Raw genomic sequence first — 21741 nt, 5'->3', positions numbered from 1 at the left:
TTTCCCTTTATCATGCAGGGTGTTAAAAGCTTTGCAGGTTCAGGAGGTTTTCGGTGGCAGCTGAGTACCATTCTTTACATGTCATTTCGGCATGTTTTGTGTGGTATAACAGGTTGAAGGCTTGTGAACTACTCTGTAGCTGACGTATGAAAAGGTTAGCTGTGTTATGTTGGAGTACAATGCCTAGCAATAAATGTGTCTTTCACAGATAGAAAAATGTAAAGTGATGGCATCTAAGAAGAAGCCCCTGTGGCTTGAGTTTAAATGTGCAGATCCAACCGCTCTATCAAATGAAACCATAGGCATCATCTTCAAACACGGAGATGACCTCCGCCAGGACATGCTTATTTTACAGGTATGATAGCTAAAATGCTGTGTTATAGCTGTAAAGTGAATAATGTGAATATTTAACTATTGTTTTACTTTTCAGAAATGTACGCATTTTCTTTACTGTCCACATAAAATAGGAGGCCGTCTTTCATTTTTTAAGCTGTATGAGAAGCTGATATTAAAACTGGATCTTCTTTTTGTACTACAGTGTTTTATGTTACTGCTACCCTGTTTTTTCCTGCCATATGCCATCCATACTCCACATTTTAGTGTTCTAGAGAAGGAATCTGTTATTTAGTGCAAGATGGCCTGGTTTTCCAAAGAGTTTCTATGATTTATTTATGCAATGGGTGAAGTTACAAATGAAAAAGAAATTGGCAGGTACCATTGCTGCAGTAATATTTCATCGATTGTTCTGACAAACTGGCTTGTTAGCACTTTTGGTAGTATTTATGGGGGAAAATGGGTGTACTTACTAATGTGTTCAATCTCATATCATGTAGAAATCACACAAGGTACTTATTAATACTTTATAAAACACCAGAGAGTGCCTGAGCACAGGACAGGATAGGAAATATTAATCCGGGTTCTGTAAGTGATAATTTTAAATGGCTGAATGCTTTCTGTGTTTATCTCTCAAGCAGCAAAATAGACAAGTAAGCTCAGCCCTGTCTCAGACGTATGGGTGGTATTATTTCTGTGAGTAATAAATAATGCCCAAACAACTTGAAATAACTTAGTGTATGCATTTTGTTTTTACTAGATTCTTCGAATTATGGAATCCATTTGGGAAGCAGAATCCTTGGACCTCTGTTTGCTACCGTATGGCTGTATTTCTACAGGGAACAAAATAGGTATGAGATCATGCTTACTGTAATTAGAAATTTAAAATATCATTTATTCATACTTGGTATGAAGAAGTGGTGAAAGTGAATGACTTATTCCAGATGTTTTTTAATGTATTAATAAGAACGAAACAGAGAAAAGGATTAAAATAACAAAACATCTGTGTTTTTTCCTGACCTAAAACTTCATACCTTGTACTACATAAAAGCAACAACATTAGTTAACAGGCTGTTCAGTCAATAGTCCTCATTGGGCATTAGGTAATACAGCACAGATCATCTGTTTTCTAGAATTTATGTTGGGAGAAATCAAGGAGATGCTTTTGAAGCTTCCAGGAGGACCATGTGATGGTGTGTAGAGCAGCTTGATTAGCTTGGGAAAAGTCCATTTACACCCAGAAATGCCAAACTGATTTATAATTTGTACTTTCTGATGGCTCCAAGCTGACTCACTGTGATTGAGTTTGCATATATTATGTATCCTAGCCCATCCACTTTGTACAGTTTCCTAGTACCCAGATAATACAGAATTGTTTGTAGAGTTAATTTTACTGACCAGTTCATGAACAACTGGCTGGAGGAAAAACCTCCTTCATGTAGAAAAATCAGCCATGTCCAAATGAAGCTTTGGTGCTGAAAAGAACGCTTTGGCAGGTATAAACCATGCATCAGTGAGATGGATTAACAAGTACTGCTCTGCCATTTACTCAAAGCCTGGACATGTAAAAATTACTAAGGTTATTAACTCCTATCATCTGTGTAGTTAGCAGTATGATAATAACTGCGTGGATAGATAAAGTGATGATAATATAAATATCATTTAATTTCTACAAAATATTTTGCTTTATGGATTGAAGAATGATGAACTGAGTCCCAATAAAATTAAGAATTCTTTTTAATAAATATCTATAATGTACTTCATCTCTAAAATACATTGCCACATAAAATTTTTATCATCTTGTCTTTTGGCTTCAAGATTTCTCAGCAATGCAGAGAAACCAGTCTTGCCGATAAAATAATCGGTTGCATGACACACAAGTTTCCTTTCTCTTAATATAAGTGTTTTAAAACTAAATAAATCATATTGGTAGAATTCTAATAAAGGAAATGGAACACAATATATCAAAATCCTAACTGCACTTTGACTGTAAATACAGGGAGTTGTGTTTTTCTTTTTTTTACCCTTAGGTAGGTTATAAAAAAACAAAACAAACAAACAAACTATTTTCTTTTAGACAGATTTCAGGATTTTGTTTAATTTTATTTAAAATCATCTTAAGGCAATTTAACATATTGAAATAATTGGGGAAAATGCAGGAATTCTGCTAGTGACCATAGCATTCTCATATCCAACTTAGAGACTTCAGGTTTCTTTCATGAATTCTTAATTGACTCCCCATTCTTTGGTTTTTGATTAGGAAATAATTGTTAGTTTTCCTACTTGCATGGTGGAGATGTAAGAATTTAGCACCCCCCCAGCACCACAGTAGGGGCATGGTTAATCACATAAAGGCTTCTGTTCCTTTTGCTGAGAATACCTGCAGCCTAAATTAGTAATACCCAATCTGGGGCGCTTTGATGTAGAGCTTATGCTTGTTTGGAACACAGCCAAAGAGTGGTGAGATGCAAACATTACTTCATGATACTCATTTGTGGTTTTCTTCCAAGCTGCTTCTTCCCTACCTCATAATATTTCCATGAAACTTGGTGCATTTTCTGTGTATTTACACCAGGACAATACCACATTTTACACTGAGTATATGAAAACAGCCGAGCGTCTTACAGATTTCCTGACACCTGGCTGGTATCCCCTTCTGTATAGATCTTTCTCAGTCTGCTGGAGACATCTGCATTTAATGCAGTTTGCAGTGTAGGAAACATCTGCCCTCTCCACTGCTGCTGCCAAATAGACCTCAGGAGGAAGAACTTTCTCTTCTGTATATCACCGGTAAAAGATCGTACCCTATTATCTCTCCCCTTGACGTTGCCATATGTTCCTGGCTCTGCAGAGCAATTATCACTACTTACTAAGCTGTATCACTGCCAAATTTAAAAAGTTCAAGCTGGCACATAATGTAAAAGTCACCTGCTCTAGTACCACAGATCCCTAGAAACACTGTGGATTCCTCCCAGTTGAATGCAGCTCAGTTGAGACACTTTCCCAGTAACTGAAGCCTAAGACTAACCATACCTACAGAGAGACAGATCTGTATTTAGAGGGATTTGCCAGTAGAGATTTACTATTTCAGCATTTTATTTTTATTTTTACCTTGGTGCCTTTAAAGTATTTACTCAGGCAGAATAATCTCTGCAACATTTTGTGTAGGTTTTGTATCAGTCTTTTGGCACTACAGTTAAGAACGATCAGTAAAGGGCTTTCGTGAGCATCTGCTTTAAAATCTGCAGGCTTTTCACACTGCTAATCAATACAGCTTTGCTGGGAGAACTTGAAAATGAAAATGAAAGCAGAAGATGCCTCCTGCAAAAGCTCCACTCCCCTGGAATCAAGAAGCTGTTGACCGGTAGAGGGAGATTTGTGAGCACAGAAGGGGGAAGCTTTCAACAGCTGGAATGTGATCTGGAGCTCACTGAGGAGGAAAGCAACAGCTTGACAAAATGCAGAGTTTTTTAATTTGGTGGTGGTGGTTTTTGGAGGTCATATTTCCACAATAGTTTAGTTACAAACAAAACCGCGTCTTTTTCATGACAGAGGAAATACCACCAGGGGAGAATTTATCTATGCATAGAAGACAGAGGAGAATTTATCTATGCATGGAGCTGGAGATTACTATTCTTTTTTCTGTTACTGAAAAATTTGCACATAATTCACTACTTGCAGAAGAGTAGGACAATGAATAGGTAGAAATCTGTTTCAGATAGTCAAACTGAATCCAAATCAGAAACTGCTTTGAGTCACTTCTGAGAGAAAGGGATATTTCTGTTTGGTTGCTTATCATTCAGCTGGAACTGAGGCCAGGCTTTTACCTATAAGACACTGTTGAACTTGAACTGAAGGAAGAAAATATATTTCCAGTTACCAAATAAATTCATCTGAAATCTGACCTTCCCTCATACAGGCATATAGAATATAAGAGGAGACTGCATCTGCTGGTCTTGGCTACAGTGCAGCATTGCAATGTAGCCTCCCTTTCTTCTTTCTCTCTCTAGGGTACCCAATTTTTGTATGACTTGTTAGTATGAAGGGTAAATTCCATGTTTCTGCACATATTGCTGTGATGCACTGATTTGCTTTTGTGAGAATCTGTTCAGTTTCGGGAGTTTCTCCCTTGTCTGCTGTTGACCCTCCCATGGTCAGTGGGAAAAAGAGTGGTTGTTGGATTGTGTTTTTCTCCTGGTGAAGAGCAGTGTGTCCTTACTGACTTGTACCAACGTGTAGGCCCCTACAGCAAGAGTTTTCCACCAGCAACCCACTGGCACACTGGTATTCCTGAACCTTCTTGTGTTAATGCACATGTAATCTTAAATGGGATTTACTGTGGGAGGGCCCACAACAGCTCTGTCTGCATCACTGCTCCTCTGGTATCACTTTTGTTTCCAGGCTACCCCAACGCTGTGGCTTCTCTTCAGCTCCTCAAATCAGTGAAGCTGGGGAGAAGCTTTTCAGCAAGTGGGTGGTACCCAGGCTCCTGCAGCGTATCAGGACAAGAGAGGTTTTTCCTCTGCTCAGGAAAAGCCTCGTGCAGCCTCATGTACACTCATCACGTGATTCTTTCCATTTTAAAAGGTTTTACATTCTCATGGAAGAGTTTAGGATGCCTGGGTAGTTTGGAGCTCTGGCTGGCTTCAGCCGGGAGTGGGCAAGAACCACTGTTGCTTGTAAAATAAATAGCTGCTCACGAGCAATGACATTATGCGGTTGGTATAAAAACTGCAGTTTAAATTATTATTTTGCAAATTGTATATGCTTTAATGTACATTTAATATAAATTCTGGCTTTTCTCCTTTGCTTTCTGTAGGAATGATTGAAATTGTGAAAGATGCTACAACAATTGCCAAAATTCAGCAGAGTACAGTTGGTAACACCGGCGCATTTAAGGATGAAATACTCAACCAGTGGCTGAAGGAGAGATGTGTCATTGAGGAGAAGGTGAGTTCTTTGAAATCAGATGTTGTGGTTTAACCCTTCAGGAAGCTAAGCACAACAGAGCTGTTTGCTTACTCTGCCCCACAGTGGAATGGAGGAGAGAATCAGGGGAAAAACACCTAAAACTTGTGTGATGAAATGAAGACAGTTTACTACCCAGCAACAACTAAAACATTGCTGTGCTGTCAACATTATTTTCCTCCTAAATCTGAAACATGGCACCGTACCAGCTCCTGTGAAGAAGATTAACTGTGTCCCAGCCTAAACCAGGACACAAAGTTTTACAATGTACCCTACTAATTGAGGGTTTCTAACTGTAACACGGTTGTGTTTACGGTTTTGTTACTTAAGTGAGTTTGAAAAATCCATTCATTTTCCCTGCGCTCAGCTGTGAGCTTCTGTGAAAGAGCCTTCTGCATCCAGCTGGCAGCCAGGCTCCTGAGTAACAGGATGCTTTAGAAATGGCTCCTTTGTCAGTGTTATTTGGAAGTGATACACGAGGAGCAGATTGAAAGGACATCTAGGAGCACTGAGAGGCAGTGTGGTTTTAGAGTATTTTAAGCACAGGTTTGGGTACTCACAACTCCTTTATTTAGGAAGCCAATTCCTTATTCTTATTCACTGGATAAGGAGTTGGCTTAAAGGCTGCACCCAGTGAGTTGCAGTCAATGGCTCTGTGTCCAAATAGAGGCCAGTGACGAGCGATGTCCCTCAGGGGTCTGTCCTGGGACCGGCACTGTTTAATATCTTTGTCAATGACACAGACAGTGGGATTGAGTGTACCGTCAGCAAGTTTGCAGATGACACCAAGCTGAGTGGGGCAGTCGATATCCCAGAAGGAAGGGATGCCATCCTAAGGGACCTGGATGAGCTTGAGAAGTAGGCCTATGTGAACCTAGTAAGGTTCAACAAGTCCAAGTGCAAGGTGCTGCACCTGGGTCGGGGCAATCCCAGACATGAGCACAGACTGGGAGAAGAACTCATTGAGAGCAGCCCTGCAGAGAAGGACTTGAGGGTTCTGGTGGACGAAAGACTCAACATGACCCAGCAGTGTGTGCCTGCAGCCCAGAAGGCCAACTGCGTCCTGGGCTGCATCAACAGAGGGGTGGCCAGCAGGGGAGGGAGGGGATTGTGCCCCTCTGCTCTGCCCCACCTGGAGCCCTGCGTCTGGGTCTGAAGCCCCCAGCACAAGAAGGGTGTGGGGCTGTTAGAGTGGGTCCAGAGGAGGGCCACAGAGATGATCAGAGGGCTGGAGCACCTCTCCTGTGAAGAAGGGCTGAGGGAGCTGGGGTTGTTCAGCCTGGAGAAGAAAAGGCTTCAGGGAGACATTGCAGCTTTTCAATACTTAAACTGGTCTTACAAAAAAAAGATGGAGAACAACTTTTTGCTCAGACAGACAATGAAAGAACAAGGGGGAATGGTTTTAAACTAAAAGAGTAGAGATTTAGATGAGGTGTTACGAGGAAATTCTTTACTCAAAAGGTGCTGAGGCACTGGAACAGGTTGCCCAGAGGAGCTGTGGATGTCCCATTGTGTTTTACCCAGCTGGACAGCTGAACTCCACCACAGCCACTCTCTCACTCCCCCTCCTCAAAGGGAAAGGGGATGAAAACACGATGCAAAGGGCTCAAGGGTTGAAATAAGGATGGGGAGATCACTCAACAATTATTGTCACAGGCAAGACAGACTCAACATAGGAAGATTAAGGTAATTTATTACCTGTTACTAACAAGCTAGAGCAGTGAGAACCTAAAAGCAAACTAAAAACACCTTCTCCCCATTCACTGTCTTCTGCACCCTCTCCCCAAGCAGCACAGGGGAATGAGGAATGAGGAAAGGCTCCCCACGCTTCCCCTTATTCTTTCTCAGAAGGTGTGAACGACTGTACGCTTATTTTACTTGAGCTAAGGTGTAGAGCCACAGCCAGTGCAGTGCAGGGTTGTGATCTTAATCTCCGCTGTGCAACAGTGTTCTTTTTAAGACAGTTTGTTTAACTTTTGCTTGATACACATTGACAGAAAGGCATACAAATTTGAGGATGACTGAAGAAACGTTAGTTTGTAGCACTGAAGCATTTAACATCTCTTATATCTATTTTTAGTTTCAGGCAGCTGTGGAAAGGTTTGTTTATTCCTGTGCTGGATACTGTGTGGCAACCTTTGTACTTGGAATAGGAGACAGGCACAACGATAACATTATGATTACAGAAACAGGTGAGTTTGGGCTTGTTGATGGTTGTGGTTTTTTTTGAGATTTTCGCAGAAGATGTGAGGACTGTCTACACTTCACTAGATTTATGTTTTAATCTAATAAATATTTCATGTAACAATGAATGAAGAAAAAGAATCCAGTTCTGTCAGCATTGCTTACAAATTCAGGTACTTGCATGACATCGAAGCCTATCGTCACCCCTTTTGGCCTTCTTATAAGCTCTAGATATTTATCATTAACAATGCAGTTCTTTTCCAAGGATGAGTGTTGCAAACTAAGTCATGAGGAATGTAAAAGTAATCTTTATGTCTAGGTACAAGATCTAAAAGCCAAAAAACTTTACAAAGGAGACAGCTATTCACCTGCTGTCAGAATGCAGATGTTACTGGACTGTGTGTTACTGGAGGAACATCACTGGTTTATATACCTTTGTAGAAAATCCTAGCAAGTGTACGTGGAGTGCAGTGGTTTTACTACTGAAGTCTGCAGGATGGTTTGTCACAGGACAAAAGGGTTCCTCGTCTACCAGAACACAAAGTGACATCAAACTGAATGCCAAGCTGCAGTGATTTTATAGTGGCAGAGAACCTTAGCTGCACAAACACCAACTTCTATTTTTTCTTTTAAACATAAGCATAATCAGAAAAGTGAGCATACTAAAAGCAATTTAAACATGAGCATACTAAAGCAGGGGCAAAGCACACTTGACAAACTGGTACCTTTAAGATTAATCACACCCACTAATGAGCTAAAATTGGGGAAATTATCAACCTCTCATACTCCCTGCAACATCGGAGATCTTCGCTGGGCGGCACCCCTGGACCAACCAACAAGAGCTACCCTGAATTTGAGTTGGGGAGCTACTCTTGCAGGGTTGCTGCTTTTGGTTGCCTGACTGATGAGCTGATGCAAGAGCACCAGGTGTGTTTCCAGAAGGTTGCTGGTCCGTGAATACCAGACTGTTGTCTACTTAACATCAATGTCTAGAGGAGGACATTGTCTAGACCATTCACAAGTGACTCGGTAGGTCAACACAACCGTGTCAGCTGTAAATAGGCCATTGATATGTTTAAAGATGTGATAAATCACAGATTTTTTTGTGTAAGTTGGCTGTGCAAGCATGTTACATGAGCATTCTGTGGTCCTTTTGTCCCATGCCATACCCTAGGAAAGAAGCATCTCACCATGTGGTTACAAGCCTCCTGAAAGAACCTAGATTTTTTGTATTACAAATCTTGGCAATTATTTCTGTGACTGTGTAGTGATTCACCCCCAATTTTACTTCTCTATGGAAGTCCCAGAAAGGACCCCAGATCAAGCAGTACATATGAGGGAGTTTTATTTGGTCTAAGAAATTTACTTCTGGTTTCATGAGCTTGTTACTTCATAATTAGTCTTCACGTAACGCGAAGAGACAGAAAATACTTTTGGGTTTAGTTAGATGACTGTATATTTAATATTAATCATATCGTAGTTAAAGTTTTACTAGTTGAAGGCTGGAGAGAGGAAGTACCCTGAAGGCAGAAATGAGCTAATTGGAGACTACAAAAAAAAAAAAAAAAAAAAAAAAGTTCACCAGAAGTCCTTGAGGAAAAAAATAAAAAGGCTCTAAATTCAACATTAATATATATATATAGTACTATAAGTATTATGTAATTCAGTGTAAGTGCCTGTTGGCAGAAAATTGAGGGACAGGTCAGTAGAAAGGGAGACAGTGAAGGAAAGGTTATTCATGTGTAATCAGGAGCAGGTTAGCAGGAGAGTTTAGCACAGGCTGCCTTGAACAACAGAAACCAGAAAGATGTGGGGTAGGTTATGGGGACTCAAAAGCTGCCTGAAATGCTGGAACATCTAAGGGTCATCCACCTAAGGGTCACTACCAAGTATCATCCTACATCATTTGATGTTTCATCTTTTTGTATACACATACCATTATTACAAATACATGTTTTTAAGTATTTTATTAAGTACTCTTTACATCTTGTCTGCCAAGCAAAGTAATCAAATAATCTGAAGAGCAGCAGGGCACTCTAGTCCTATAGGTGCAGCAGTCCTTAAAAATGTTTTTTTTCATCACTTTCTTGGGACCTGATACTGTACTACAATTTCAAAGTTGCATAGAGGGTGGCGAGGCAAACTTATGTACTTTCCTGTACTGTACTGAATAAATTGGTAATGCAGCTCGGTGAGGAAGAAGCATGTTCTAGTGCCTGGCATTAGCCAAAGAGCTGGACAGTGCCAGAATCCCTGGCAATGTGTAAGGTAATCAGAAAGCCTCCTTCCATGCAGTGATGTGCTGGGATCTGATTGTTAGGGAGCTGAGCCATCCAAATGAATCTTAGCTTCATTTTTGAAAAGTTGTGAGTGTATATTTAGAAAACACAGCAGTTGGGCCTGGTTTTTAACAACTTCCAAAGACAAACAAAAAGTAGCTTTGCCAGGAGGACATGATTATGTATTTCAAAAAAAAAGGAGAGAAAATAGTGTTTTCTGATGAACTAAAGAACAATCATATTTACCCCCAAAAAAGAGATTTTGGAAATCTAGTTGAATCCAAATAAGTGTTCTTGACAATTTATTGTATTTGACCCTAACTGTGACTTCTTTTTATGAAGGTAACCTTTTTCATATTGATTTCGGCCATATTCTTGGGAATTATAAAAGCTTCCTTGGAATTAATAAGGAAAGAGTTCCTTTTGTGCTGACTCCGGATTTTCTGTTTGTCATGGGGACTTCCGGAAAGAAGACAAGTCTCCATTTCCACAAATTTCAGGTAAAGTGAATATTTAGCTGTAAGTCAATTAAGCAGTGTTTGTTACTCTCTGAAATGAACATTAGTGCCTTAGATTTCAAAGGCCTATGCTCCTGGGTATTATGTTAATAAAATTTACCGAATCGTAATACAATTCTGGGATATTTTAGCTCCAGCTAAAAGCAAACATTATCTGTAGGATTATGGGAACTAGGATGCAAACACCCACAAAGCCACACTGACAGGTTTCAGTTAGCAGCAGACCAGACAGGCAGTCCTTTCTTTGTTTCTTGTTTTGATCGAAAAAACTTTGTCAGGGACATCAGTATTTGTGGCAGTAGAGGAGACTGACGGCATTAAGCAGAGTGTTCTGTGTAGTCCAAGTAGGTGTTCCTCATCTGGCTGTGCCAGTGTTACTCCTCCTGCTTCTGCCCTCTTGTCCTGGGGCTCAGCTTACTGCATCTGGACAGAAATGTACTATGGTACTAAACCATATCACATTCTGGTTTTGTGAAGTGGATGGACTTAATGCTCTGAAAGAGAAGAAAAGTGCTAAAAATTTATTCTATTGCAGTTTCAATTTGAAAGTGAACAAAAACAGTTGTGATTTTGTTAACCTTGTGTAAGACCTCGGCAAGGAGGAGACAAAGCAAAATGTTGTTTAGTATATTTAGTGAAGTGTCTGAGAGCATGGCTGAGCAGAGATAAATGGGTATCTGGAGCAGTATTCCTGTGCACAACTTCAAGAACTTTAAATATGTGCCTGATTTGAAAGGAAGTTTCATGTATGATAAAAAGAAAAAGTCTCCTCCAGTCTTAGACTCAGAGCAGAAGACTAAATTAGATGTCTGGATTATCTTTGGATGAACAAGTCTCTCTGACATGGTAAGGGGTTTGTTTTTCAACTTTGAGTACCTACTGTTGGATAGTGAATACATCCCTTTGAACATATACGTTATTGTACAGCAAATATCGAGGCAATTGTCATCCTTGAGCTCAGACCTCTGAAAATAACCAAACAACCAGGTGCTATTTTTGAGTCTTTATTTTGCACAAGGCCTAGCTTTATTACCGTGTGGGTGTTTCGAAGGGGGCTTGTAGCTCAAATGGTTTAGAAGCAGGGTAGGTTTTGCTCTGGAAGTGGGGAATGCTGAGCCTGTGCTCTTAAAGAAGCCTGCGACCTGTTATGCATACAAGAAGGGTGGCCATTCAGCAGCTGTAAGCCTTCCCCACATGTGGGGCCAGAACACCCATCTGGGATATTTCATTTTGTAGAAGGTGTTTGTTTTGGAATCAGAAAACAGTTCAAAATATGAAAGCGTGCTAATAGAGAATTGGAAGAGTAGCAACGTCTTGCTGACTACAGAGAGGTGATGTTGTGTTAGTGTATATGGATCATGCAGCTCTTCAGAGAATGCCTGACCTTTACTGCAGCAGCTCAAATACCAAAAGTAACAGGAGGTGATTTTGGTCTTAGCCTTCCTTTGGTAAGCAATGCCTTTGTAATACAGTAGCAAGTCCTGGCTTTGTCTGAATACAATTTCTTATTTTTTTTTTACTCTGACTGTTCAGAAATGCTGTGATAGTGCTAGTATCAGTTCCATTAGTGTCATTAATCAGTTGGGCAGTGATTAACAAGCTTTACCTTTGTGAACTGTGACTGTGGTATGTGACCTGGTCATTTTAAGTGGGGTGATTTAGACACAGACAGAGTAATACTGACTGAAAAAAATGTAAGTTCATGTACAGTTCTGCTTCATTACATACTGTTAATAACCTGCTATACTGGTACTACATTAAAAGGCTTTTCTGTCTAAGAAAGGCTTTTCTATCTCAAAGACCAACAAAAAGAAAGCTGAAAGCAAAATACTTTTATACAAGTAAAATAGTAACATGGAGCAGGACATGCATCACGATTTTGCTGGAAAGAAGCATTTTTTAAATTATATGTTCAGAGTACAAAAGTAAACAAAATGATAGCTTTACTTTTCAACTGGCTGGTTTTATCGTGTTTCCTAATAGGGATTCATTCATTGTGCCTGCTGACTCATTCAAGTATTAATGGAGAAGTCTCAGCGTTTATCCTTCATTAATTTTTAAGAGCATCTCTCATTAATTTGTACTTCAGCTACATTAAATATGTTGTACTTTAGAGGAATCCTTTGTTTTTACAGGCCTTAGTCTTTTAATATTTGAAAATATCTGAGTTTTTTAATTTTATTTCTCTGTCACCTATTGGATAGAGTCCCTACAGATGTGTTAGCCACAGCTCATACTGCAGGCGACAGAGAAGGCTAATTAGACAGGTAACTTTGATTAAATTCACTGCAACCAAGTATAGCTAGTTATTAGTGAACTTTTAAAGCTGTCAGTGGCATGGCAGCCTTTATGAAACCGGCAGCAAAGCTCACTTTTATTAGCTGTTAGTCTGAATTTTGAGTCCCTTTTTGTTTGTTTTTCTCACAATGGTTTAAAAAAAAGTAGATGCCAGAGGTTATTAATGACATGACAGAAATGTTTAGCAGAAAACAATATTTGATAAGCATGACTTAATCTGAGAAGACAAGTATTTTTCTGTACCATCTGTGAATTTTTCAGATGCCTCAGTACTGTCCAGATTTCTCCTCCTGTAAGTGTCAAATGTGGTAGCATTTCCTTTCCAGCCTTTGGCTGAAATCCGTGCAACTTTTTTACTCCTATGTGCATGCAAGTTTTTCACTTAGAATATCTAAGTTTTTCAGTAGGATGACCTTCCTGGTCTTTTGAGCTTTGTCCACATAGCTGTCATTAGTTCCCCTCAATTTTTCTTTACTAGTTTTTCCATTGAGTTATGAATGAACTTTCATTCATTATATCTCATTTATTTAATTAGTTATTTTTTTCATTACTTTACCCTGCTGACTTGGTCTGTATTTTCACTGCTAATCCAATAATCTCTTCTGATTGCACCATTTGTTTCCAAATAAAGGTGATAGAAGAGGAAGGATGTACAATTCATCACTGAAAGCCACTTTTTCTGTATTATACTGTACAGGAAAGGGATGACCTGTATAACAGAACTTGGACAGTTTATATTAAAAAAAAATGCTTGACCTTTAGGATACTAACACTTATGACAGTTTCAAGCTGTCAAATTAATCAATTGTTCTTTGTTATCTGTTGGACAAGGGGGGTTGTTTTCTCCTCAGCTCCTCTCATTTTGCCCGTGGCTTTATATTAGTCAACAGTTTTTTTCCTAATCCCATGGTATTCACATACCCTTGACACACACATCTGTGTTACTTTTGATTCTCTCAGCCTTTCTCAGAAGTAACAAAAATGACTTTTCTTGAAAGATGTTAATTCAACCCCCTGTTCAATTCCTGCCTGAATAAATAACTGTAACAAGCAGATGCAGATTTTTTTAATCTTTTGAATTCTTACAAGGACTGCCTTTGAGATGTAGTGATGCCAGTTTCTTGACTGCATAATTGTTTCTCTGTCTTCAGACACCTTCGGTAGCGAAATATATCATCCATAGAGAAATGCAAAACCTTCTTTGATATAACTATAAAGAGCTTTCATCTCTTTCAAGAGGAACAAAACACACGCTAACTCTTGTGACAAGATTTCCCTGTTTGAAGTTGATACACATAAGTAGAATTTTTTTTTCCTAGTGTCATGGAGAGAAACTAATCCCTGTGAAAAGATGGTTGTGTTTTCTATTGTAAATTGTGCTTTGACCATTGCAATTCATCTTCTGCTTTGCAAGAACTAAACTGACATTAGAGTTTGTAAGTTCTCATCTTATTTTGGGACAGGATTTATTTGGAAATTTAGAGTGAAAGATTTAAGGGCCCAGGCAATAGGGAATAAAAAAAAAATAGGAAAGAAAGAAACCCTACAGACAGATCTTCAAAGTATCATCTTTCTTCCTTTGTATCTTCCTAACCTGTCTGGTTGTTTGTCCTGATGATGCTGATGTGAACAGTGATAGATGTTAAGATTATTTGTGCAATTCTTACTGTTTCTAAGGAACAAGAAAAACCCATGCACCGTGTGAAAAATAAACCAAATTCCAGAGAGCTAATGAGATTTGGTAGGATTTACGTTAAAACACACATATTTCATATAATTTTTAAATACATACATATAAATTTCTGGAAATGTTAATATGAATATTTAGTTCGGTAAAAATCAACATTGCTTCAGCTTGGGTTTTAATAGCAGCAGCCTTCCTGGAAATATTTCTCATCTTTTTACATTTCTGCATTGCAGGTCCAATTTAACTTTGTAATGTTTGATTGATTTCTTCATTGCATTGTTTTCCTTAAAATGTTATTTCTAAAAGTAAATGAGTAATAAATTTAATACAAGAAATAATCATTTCAATTTATGTATCAGTCACTTATCGTTAAGTATTCTTTCAAAAGGCATTTCATGTTTTTGCAAGCTGCAGAAATTTCATTCTTCTAAAGTTTATGCTGCTAAGCACAGATTATTTATATATGGAAGTGAAAATGCAATTAAAAAACAATAAGAACAATAATCCATTGAATCCGGTATGACAGTAAATGTAGCAGTCCTAAAGCCAGGCAGCATGCCTGAGTTTAAACTAGAGCTGTCAGATGGAAAAATTCCACAGAACACCAAGCCTGAAAAACCTTCTCCATTAGCAAGCCATCACCTCTGCACATTTTATAGACGTCTATATAAAATGAAGAATAGACCTCTGGAGGTGCTGCTTTGTTCTGTATCACTTGCTGTCCCACGGTCTTTAAATGGGAACCTACCAGCTTTAGAAGAAGATGATGAATTACTGCTGGCTCTTTAACAGTCGCGGGAAGGGATTATACAACAGGGAAATTAATCTGAAATCTTGGTGAAGCCAAGGCTTTATGCTTTAGCAATTAATATAATATTATTAAACAGTGCCTTTTGTTTGTACACCAGAAGAGGACTTGTTGCCCTCAGGTGTGTTCATGAATGAAGTAAAAGCGAGCAAGGGATGCAGACATCAATTTAATGTTTCTGCTCAGATGAACAGCTCCCTTGGGTCTCCTCTGTCTGATGTGTGCCAGTAATTGAATAGTGCTGGTCAGTGAGAGCACTTCATACCTGAGTTCCTGTGAAAATCTTAAGCCATCCCTTTCAGTTGACCTCATCAATTAACAAACAATTCTTCTCTTTTGTAGGATGTATGCGTGAGGGCTTATTTAGCTCTTCGACATCACACAAACCTGCTGATCATCCTGTTCTCCATGATGCTGATGACTGGAATGCCCCAATTAACCAGCAAAGAGGATATCGAATATATCCGGGATGCACTGACAGTAGGGAAAAGCGAAGAAGATGCCAAAAAGCATTTTCTTGATCAGATAGAGGTTTGCAGGGATAAGGGCTGGACTGTGCAATTTAACTGGTTTTTACATCTTGTGCTTGGAATCAAGCAAGGAGTAGAAAAGCATTCTGCTTAACGTTTTATGTAAATTAGCTGTAGGTGTGAATAGGAAGTTAGTGAATCTACATGTTATTATTTATGCATTCCGAATAAATGAGCAGTCGAAACTGCCTTTACTTTGCTGGCAGCTTAACTGGATCTTCAAAAAGGCAAGGGCTTTTGCTTTGCTGCTCCAGAAGATCTTCCTGCAGTGAAGATCTTTTTATTTTTTCCTGAATGCCTAATGATGTTTCCAGTTGCTGGATTCTGTTACCTAGCTGCTTTGCTGATGTGGCCTGCTTTTTTTTTTTTTTTTTTCTGTAGTAATAGTGAAGGAGGAGCTTGAGTAAGATGATAACCTGCAAACTCCAATAGAAATTTTCCATGGCATTACCTTAATTGTTCATGAGGGTCAAGCCCTTCAAATGGGAAAAAAGAGTCAATTTAAAATACATTGAAATGCCTGTAGGAAATGTATTTCTTTCTCAGGATGGTTTACACTCAAGTGTTCTTCACCCACATCACTCCCCTTTGTCCCTTTCCTAACATTTCGTTCTTTTTGGATTTTTAATGTGTCATCAGTAGGTAACAGCTTTGATTCTACTATTAGAAGAAATTCCCTTACTGTTATTTTAGCCTCCTGACATACACAGCTGAGCGTGACTGTCACTCCAGGAGAACTTCAGAGTTCCCTGGAAGCTCCTCAGGTTTGAACCTGAAATTTTGAAGGTTTATTTTTGGAAGTTTTTTTACTGTATTTTATTAATGGGGAAGGTCCGTATTATATTACAGATTATATTCTTACTGTAAATTTACTAAAATGCCACCTGTATAGTAAAAGCTTTATAGAAAAAGCAATGGTACTTCCTTACTCCTCAGAGAAAAGTCCTTACATAAGAGTAATTGACATTTTACCAAATATTTGAGAAACCCAAAGTTATTTATTCTTTGGAGATATATTTTCAGGATATACCCATAAGGAATTTAAGTATAATCTTTGAAATTGTGTATATTTTGCTATTTATTTTTAAATTCTTGAAGAGACTATACTACTGAAAAGCTATTTATGAAAGAAAAAGATACCTTATCTTTAATTTCAATATTTAAACTTTAAAGAGGAAAAAATGGGCAGTGTCAAGTAGAATTTTAACTTGTGTACTGTAGGATACCTGCAAATCATGTGGTCTGCCTACGGTAGGAAAAAAAAATAGCATGAGTTAGTCTTTGACTTCAATTATTATAGTATACTTCCTTCTAATTGATTTTTACCAAAGAGAGAAGATGGCTTACAATATTGCTTTTTTGCACTTGTGCCTGTGTAATTTCTTCTTTCATAGTAGTTTTACATGGGTTTTACATTACATTTACATGATTAACTGAATTTTGTAATTCTGTTATCATTTGCTTCAATAATTTCACAGAACTGTTAAGAATTTAACTACTGCTGCCACTGTTACTACTGAGTGTATTCTGGAAGGATTTTTAATAAATGTACTGTAATTGGTGTCTCTGTCGAGACACAGGCAACCTCTTTTTGAAATATAGATATTTAGTTGGTTACTGTGCACAGCAATATTTTTGATGTATATGGCAGACTCAGTTAAGGAAATCTAAAAAGTTAAAATGTAGAATATTTTGTTGTTCTATTATCATTCTCTACAAGATAGGCTTAAGAACATACTAAAGTATAAACTAAATGGTGAATACTGTCTGTAAAATCATATTTTTAGATTTGTATTTTGTAGATCTGAAATAAATTGACATGTTCTATTCATTTGATTTTCCTTCATGAATAAGCACTTTCCCCCAAAATATCAGTAAATATTGTCACCCAGTCATTTCAAGACTGTGTAGTCTCAGTAAGAAAGCATATCCAAAGTTCCACTTAGAGGAATTGTTTTAGTTCCATATTAATAACTTCAGAGAATATCAAATATCTTCAATTTTAAGAGTCTGTAGTGTTAGAATTTCAATTACTATAATGGTAAAGTGTGAAAAGAATATTACCATTTTATAGCAGCACTTAATTCATTCCTGTTTTGTTCTTTAAAGAAAAATCTGAAGGTTTTAGTAAGTTCCTGGTTTTAAAAGAACAGGTAAACCTACTGCTAAATTCAAATGCAACGTGGTCAAGTAAATGCTAATCACAACTTCAAGGGAAAAGGCATTCCTAAATCAGCCTCCATATGCAGATAAAGGTCTACAAGAAACCTGCACCCAGAGGAAGACTGTTTAGTCATACACTAAGCTTACACCAGTCAGTTTTATCAACAGTTTACAATGTGCTACACTGAATTAAGTACGGTATTTGTTACAGACATCTCAAACACCACTGTGCTGAAATAATTAGCAGGCTTCTTCATCTTGCCCATGAAGCATGCAGCTGGGCTGCCAGGCAGCGGTGAGCCGTGTGTTGGGTGTTTGCCCAGCTTCTGGGAGATCAACGGTAGCTGCTCAGCCTCTTTTTTTTTAACCTACACAACAAGCTATTAGCCTGCTGCCACTTTGTTTTTAAGTAGCCGTGCATTCATGTGGCTGATGATCTGTTGGCTGTTACGTGCCTCTCTTAACCTCCACCCACAACAGACTGTTTTTTGGCCAAGGAGGGAGGGAAATAAAAGTAGAGATGTGTTTTGAGGCAGCCTGGCCTCAAGGTGGGATGGAATTGCTCTGCAAGTGAGGAGGTGGCTGGGGCATACTGAGGGCTGGGCACAAGGATGAGTCTTCACTTCCCTGGCCAGGTTCTGGGGCTGCTGATAGTGGGATGCAGGGTGCAGTGCCCAGCTGTTGCCTTGTGCAGGGGTGGCTGAGCACCCAAGACTTTGGAAGGTGTTTTTTTTTATGACAGCTGCAGCTGCCCGAGCAGGGAGTTGGACCACAATGTGCTGAATTTGGGCCCAACGTCTTTCAACGCCTAAGCACGCTCTAAATAGACCAACCCTTCAAAATAGCCTTTTCATAAGGGCTATAAAGCAGGAAATGTAAATTAATCACTAAACACGTTTTTCACAGGCTCTAGCACAGCATGCAGAGAGAGAAAATTACTAATTTTTCTGAGTAGGTTTCAATTATCATCCTTTCCTGCTGTTATCCCAAAGATTTTTTTTAATTATTTTTTAAAGTTATTTTTAAGGTCTTTTTTTGTTGTTGTCCTTTTAAGATGCGTTATATTTTTCCAGTAGCGTAAATTCACGTCATTGCCTCACCTAACAGTGGCAATTTGATTCTATTCTTAGAGGCAGTGCCTCAGACTCCGTTGTGACTTCATGTACGCTTTGGCTCCAGCAGGATCGTAAAGATGTGGGTTAGCAAGGAGTGTGTCTCCAAGGCTCCAGCCTAAATATATTCTGGGACAGGAAGAGGTGTTGTAAGGCTGAGGTGTGTGCAACGCCATGATATTTAGATCTCCCTTGAATGCAATGGTTGCACTTGTTAGAGGTATTTAACCATTAGCAGAATATTTAGCCTTAATTAATACATACTTAGCAGAGTTTCCTGTAAAATACATCAGATGATACAGAAATACAGATAAGAACAACTGACTTGAGAAAAATACAAATGGGAATTACAACTTTTAGGTTATTTTTCATGATAAACCTTTATTACTATCTGCTCTGCAAATCCACGAGTAGTGCCATAGATTATGTAGATTGCAAACTGTGCCAGTGAGTTTCTTACTCCATGTCATGTAGCCTTGAAATAATACCTAAAGTGAAAATCCAAAGTACCAAAATGTCTAGAAGGTCTACTGAGCCTTTTGAATATCCCATTAACAGTGAAGGACTGAAAAAAAAAAAAAACACAAGAATCTTCTGGCTGCAAATGATACAGTAGGTTGGAAATAGCAACCCAGAAATCAACACAGAAATCTGCAGGAAGAGGTTCAGCCACGCTCAACCCAGTCTGCATTTTGGAGGCAGAACTGGCCAAAAAAAGTCCTGATATGAAACTTTGTGGCAGGCTTACAGGAAGCAAAACTGATGCTAGAGAAAAGAAAGCAGCTTGCCTGCACTTATACCATTAAATAATAAAGACTAATCAAAAGATGCAAGCGATGGGGCTATAGCCATGTAATGTTCTTATATCGTCATTTCAGAGAGGAGCGGAGCATTGGCAACTGGTCCTAATATGATGCAGGAGGAGACAATCAGAAAAGCATGTTTTTTCCTAGCTTTTGACAACAGTCAATTAAAAAAAAAAAAAAAAAAAAAAAAAAAAAAAAAAAAGGGCTTTGAAAGCAGCCTAGCATTAGTGAGTCTTTCACCCAGGAAGAGAAAGGTTGGTGTCCTGTCTGGTGATAATGAGCAGGTGGGCACTTGACAGGAGAAACTTGTCCCTGCCTGCCCCTGGGAACAGGGGTTTGTAATTTCAGAGCATGAAAGGTAGCGTTAGACAAGAGCCCTCCACAATACAGGTAGGCGGTGTTTAGAAAAAGGTGCACCATTACTCAGGTGATCTCCTGAGGATGCAAAAGAAGAGGCTGTCACTTTGGAAACAGCAGCAGCACCGTGCCAGAAACACAGTTAATTTTAGATAACAAAAGAGACCCGTGTATGGCAGAAGTGCTATATCTAGTAAGTACGAGTACATCCCACACTTTGTTGCAATCTCTCTGGCGTTCAGCTTCATAAGTCAGTTCGCAAATGCTGGTCATGCTCTCCAAGCTGTAGTGTGTATGGCCAGAGTTTGCTGACACTCTGCATGAAGTGCATGAAGAAATAAATGGAAAAAGCAAACTGTATGTAGTGGCATTGCTGGAAAAGATAAAACATTGAGACACAAAAAGAAAGAAGGTAAAATCTGGTGTACTAAATGTGGGATAACCAGGCAAGATGCCTGAAAGGAGAGAGGAAAAGAAAACAGAAATGTGTTAATGGCCCATAGTGCAAAACAGTCTTAAAACTACAGCTCAGACTTTGTACCAGAGCCTCCTTTGCCTCTGAATATATCTCCTTTTATCTAGACTAAACTAACTACACCCAAAAAAGGCTACCAAGGCTACGGCTGTTGGGTAACAGCCATAGAGAAATCTGGTGCTGCAATGCAGTTTCTTGACAAACTATCATTAACAATTCAAGACAGGGACAGAGCTGAATTTTGCTGAGAATATTTACTGTTAAATTACCTGAGATTTAAAATAATAAATTGTAAAGGAACAGTCAGTCTTGTGCCTCCACCCCAAATCAACGGGCAGGTGTCTGGGATTGGCATCGAGCTCATCGCATGGGGACGTTATTTGCCATCGTGATGGAAATGTATTTTTCCCTGAAGCATTTGAAGCTGGCCTCTGTCAGAGACAGGAGACCGGGCTGAACAGGCTCTGGCTGTGATGCAGGATGGCAGCTCTTCTGCTCTGCTGTCAAATGTCTCCGCAGAAGAGAATCTCGGCGAGATAAACAGATCTCTTCAGGAAGCGCTCTCCCTCCAGTCAAGGTATCCTTCATTTTGATGAGCTTCACGACAGCATCGCTGTTTCACAAGCCTCTTTCTTTCCCACGGAATATGATGTGTTTCCCAAACTTTACAAAACAGTAATTCTGACTGCCTGGAGAGAAAAATACCCAGAGAGCTCAGTAACTTTAAAGGGGTCTGAAACCGAAATGCTCTGGGCAGGGGCCCTGCAGTTCAGGACGATGCCTCACACAGAGGCAGGCCAGTGTTCATTATGCCACAGCAGGCCTCATGTTCGGGGGAGGTGTTAATGAGCCAAATGTTCATTTCTCAGGGATCTTCTCTGGGCATCTGATACCATAAGGGCACGCTGATGGAGGGTGAAGAGTGGTTTCCAACAAGACCGGAGACTTGAAGGTCCTGTGGGCTCTGGCACTGGCTTCGTGGGGAGTCGGTGGCCGCTGGGTGCGGCTGCACCTTCCCAGGCCCTCAGGAACGCTGCGGCAGCAACCCTGGCAAAAAGCTGGGCAAAACAGGGTAAAAGGGGGTTTAGAAGTCATTAAGTAGATGGGCCTCAAGTGCCAGGATGAGCTGTGTGCTCTAAGTCTTTGAGGTAAGGGTGTGCTGCACCAAAGGCCAGACCGAAGCCATTTTATGACATTCTGCACCAGGCACTCAGCTTTTCCAA

At 39.3% G+C, this 21741-nt stretch overlaps 1 protein-coding gene across 4 annotated transcripts in view; it reads left to right on the top strand.

Annotated features, from left to right (window-relative positions):
* The window catches only part of PIK3CG (phosphatidylinositol-4,5-bisphosphate 3-kinase catalytic subunit gamma), a 36530-nt gene extending 19094 nt beyond the window's left edge, over positions 1-17436 (top strand). For all 4 annotated transcript variants that reach the window (XM_084535807.1, XM_084535805.1, XM_084535804.1 and 1 more), the window contains exons 6-11: positions 209-355; positions 1094-1184; positions 5153-5283; positions 7382-7493; positions 10107-10264; positions 15418-17436. In XM_084535807.1, coding sequence (XP_084391933.1) covers positions 209-355; positions 1094-1184; positions 5153-5283; positions 7382-7493; positions 10107-10264; positions 15418-15699 — 921 coding nt within the window. In that variant the 3' untranslated portion in view covers positions 15700-17436. The remainder of the gene's footprint in view (positions 1-208; positions 356-1093; positions 1185-5152; positions 5284-7381; positions 7494-10106; positions 10265-15417) is intronic.
* Positions 17437-21741: the final 4305 nt, after the last annotated feature.

Source organism: Aythya ferina (genome assembly GCF_964211825.1).
Source record: "Aythya ferina genome assembly, chromosome: 1".
Taxonomy (NCBI): domain Eukaryota; kingdom Metazoa; phylum Chordata; class Aves; order Anseriformes; family Anatidae; genus Aythya; species Aythya ferina.
The sequence above is the reverse complement of the archived record's forward strand: the minus strand, read 5'-3'. Positions and strand labels throughout refer to the sequence as shown.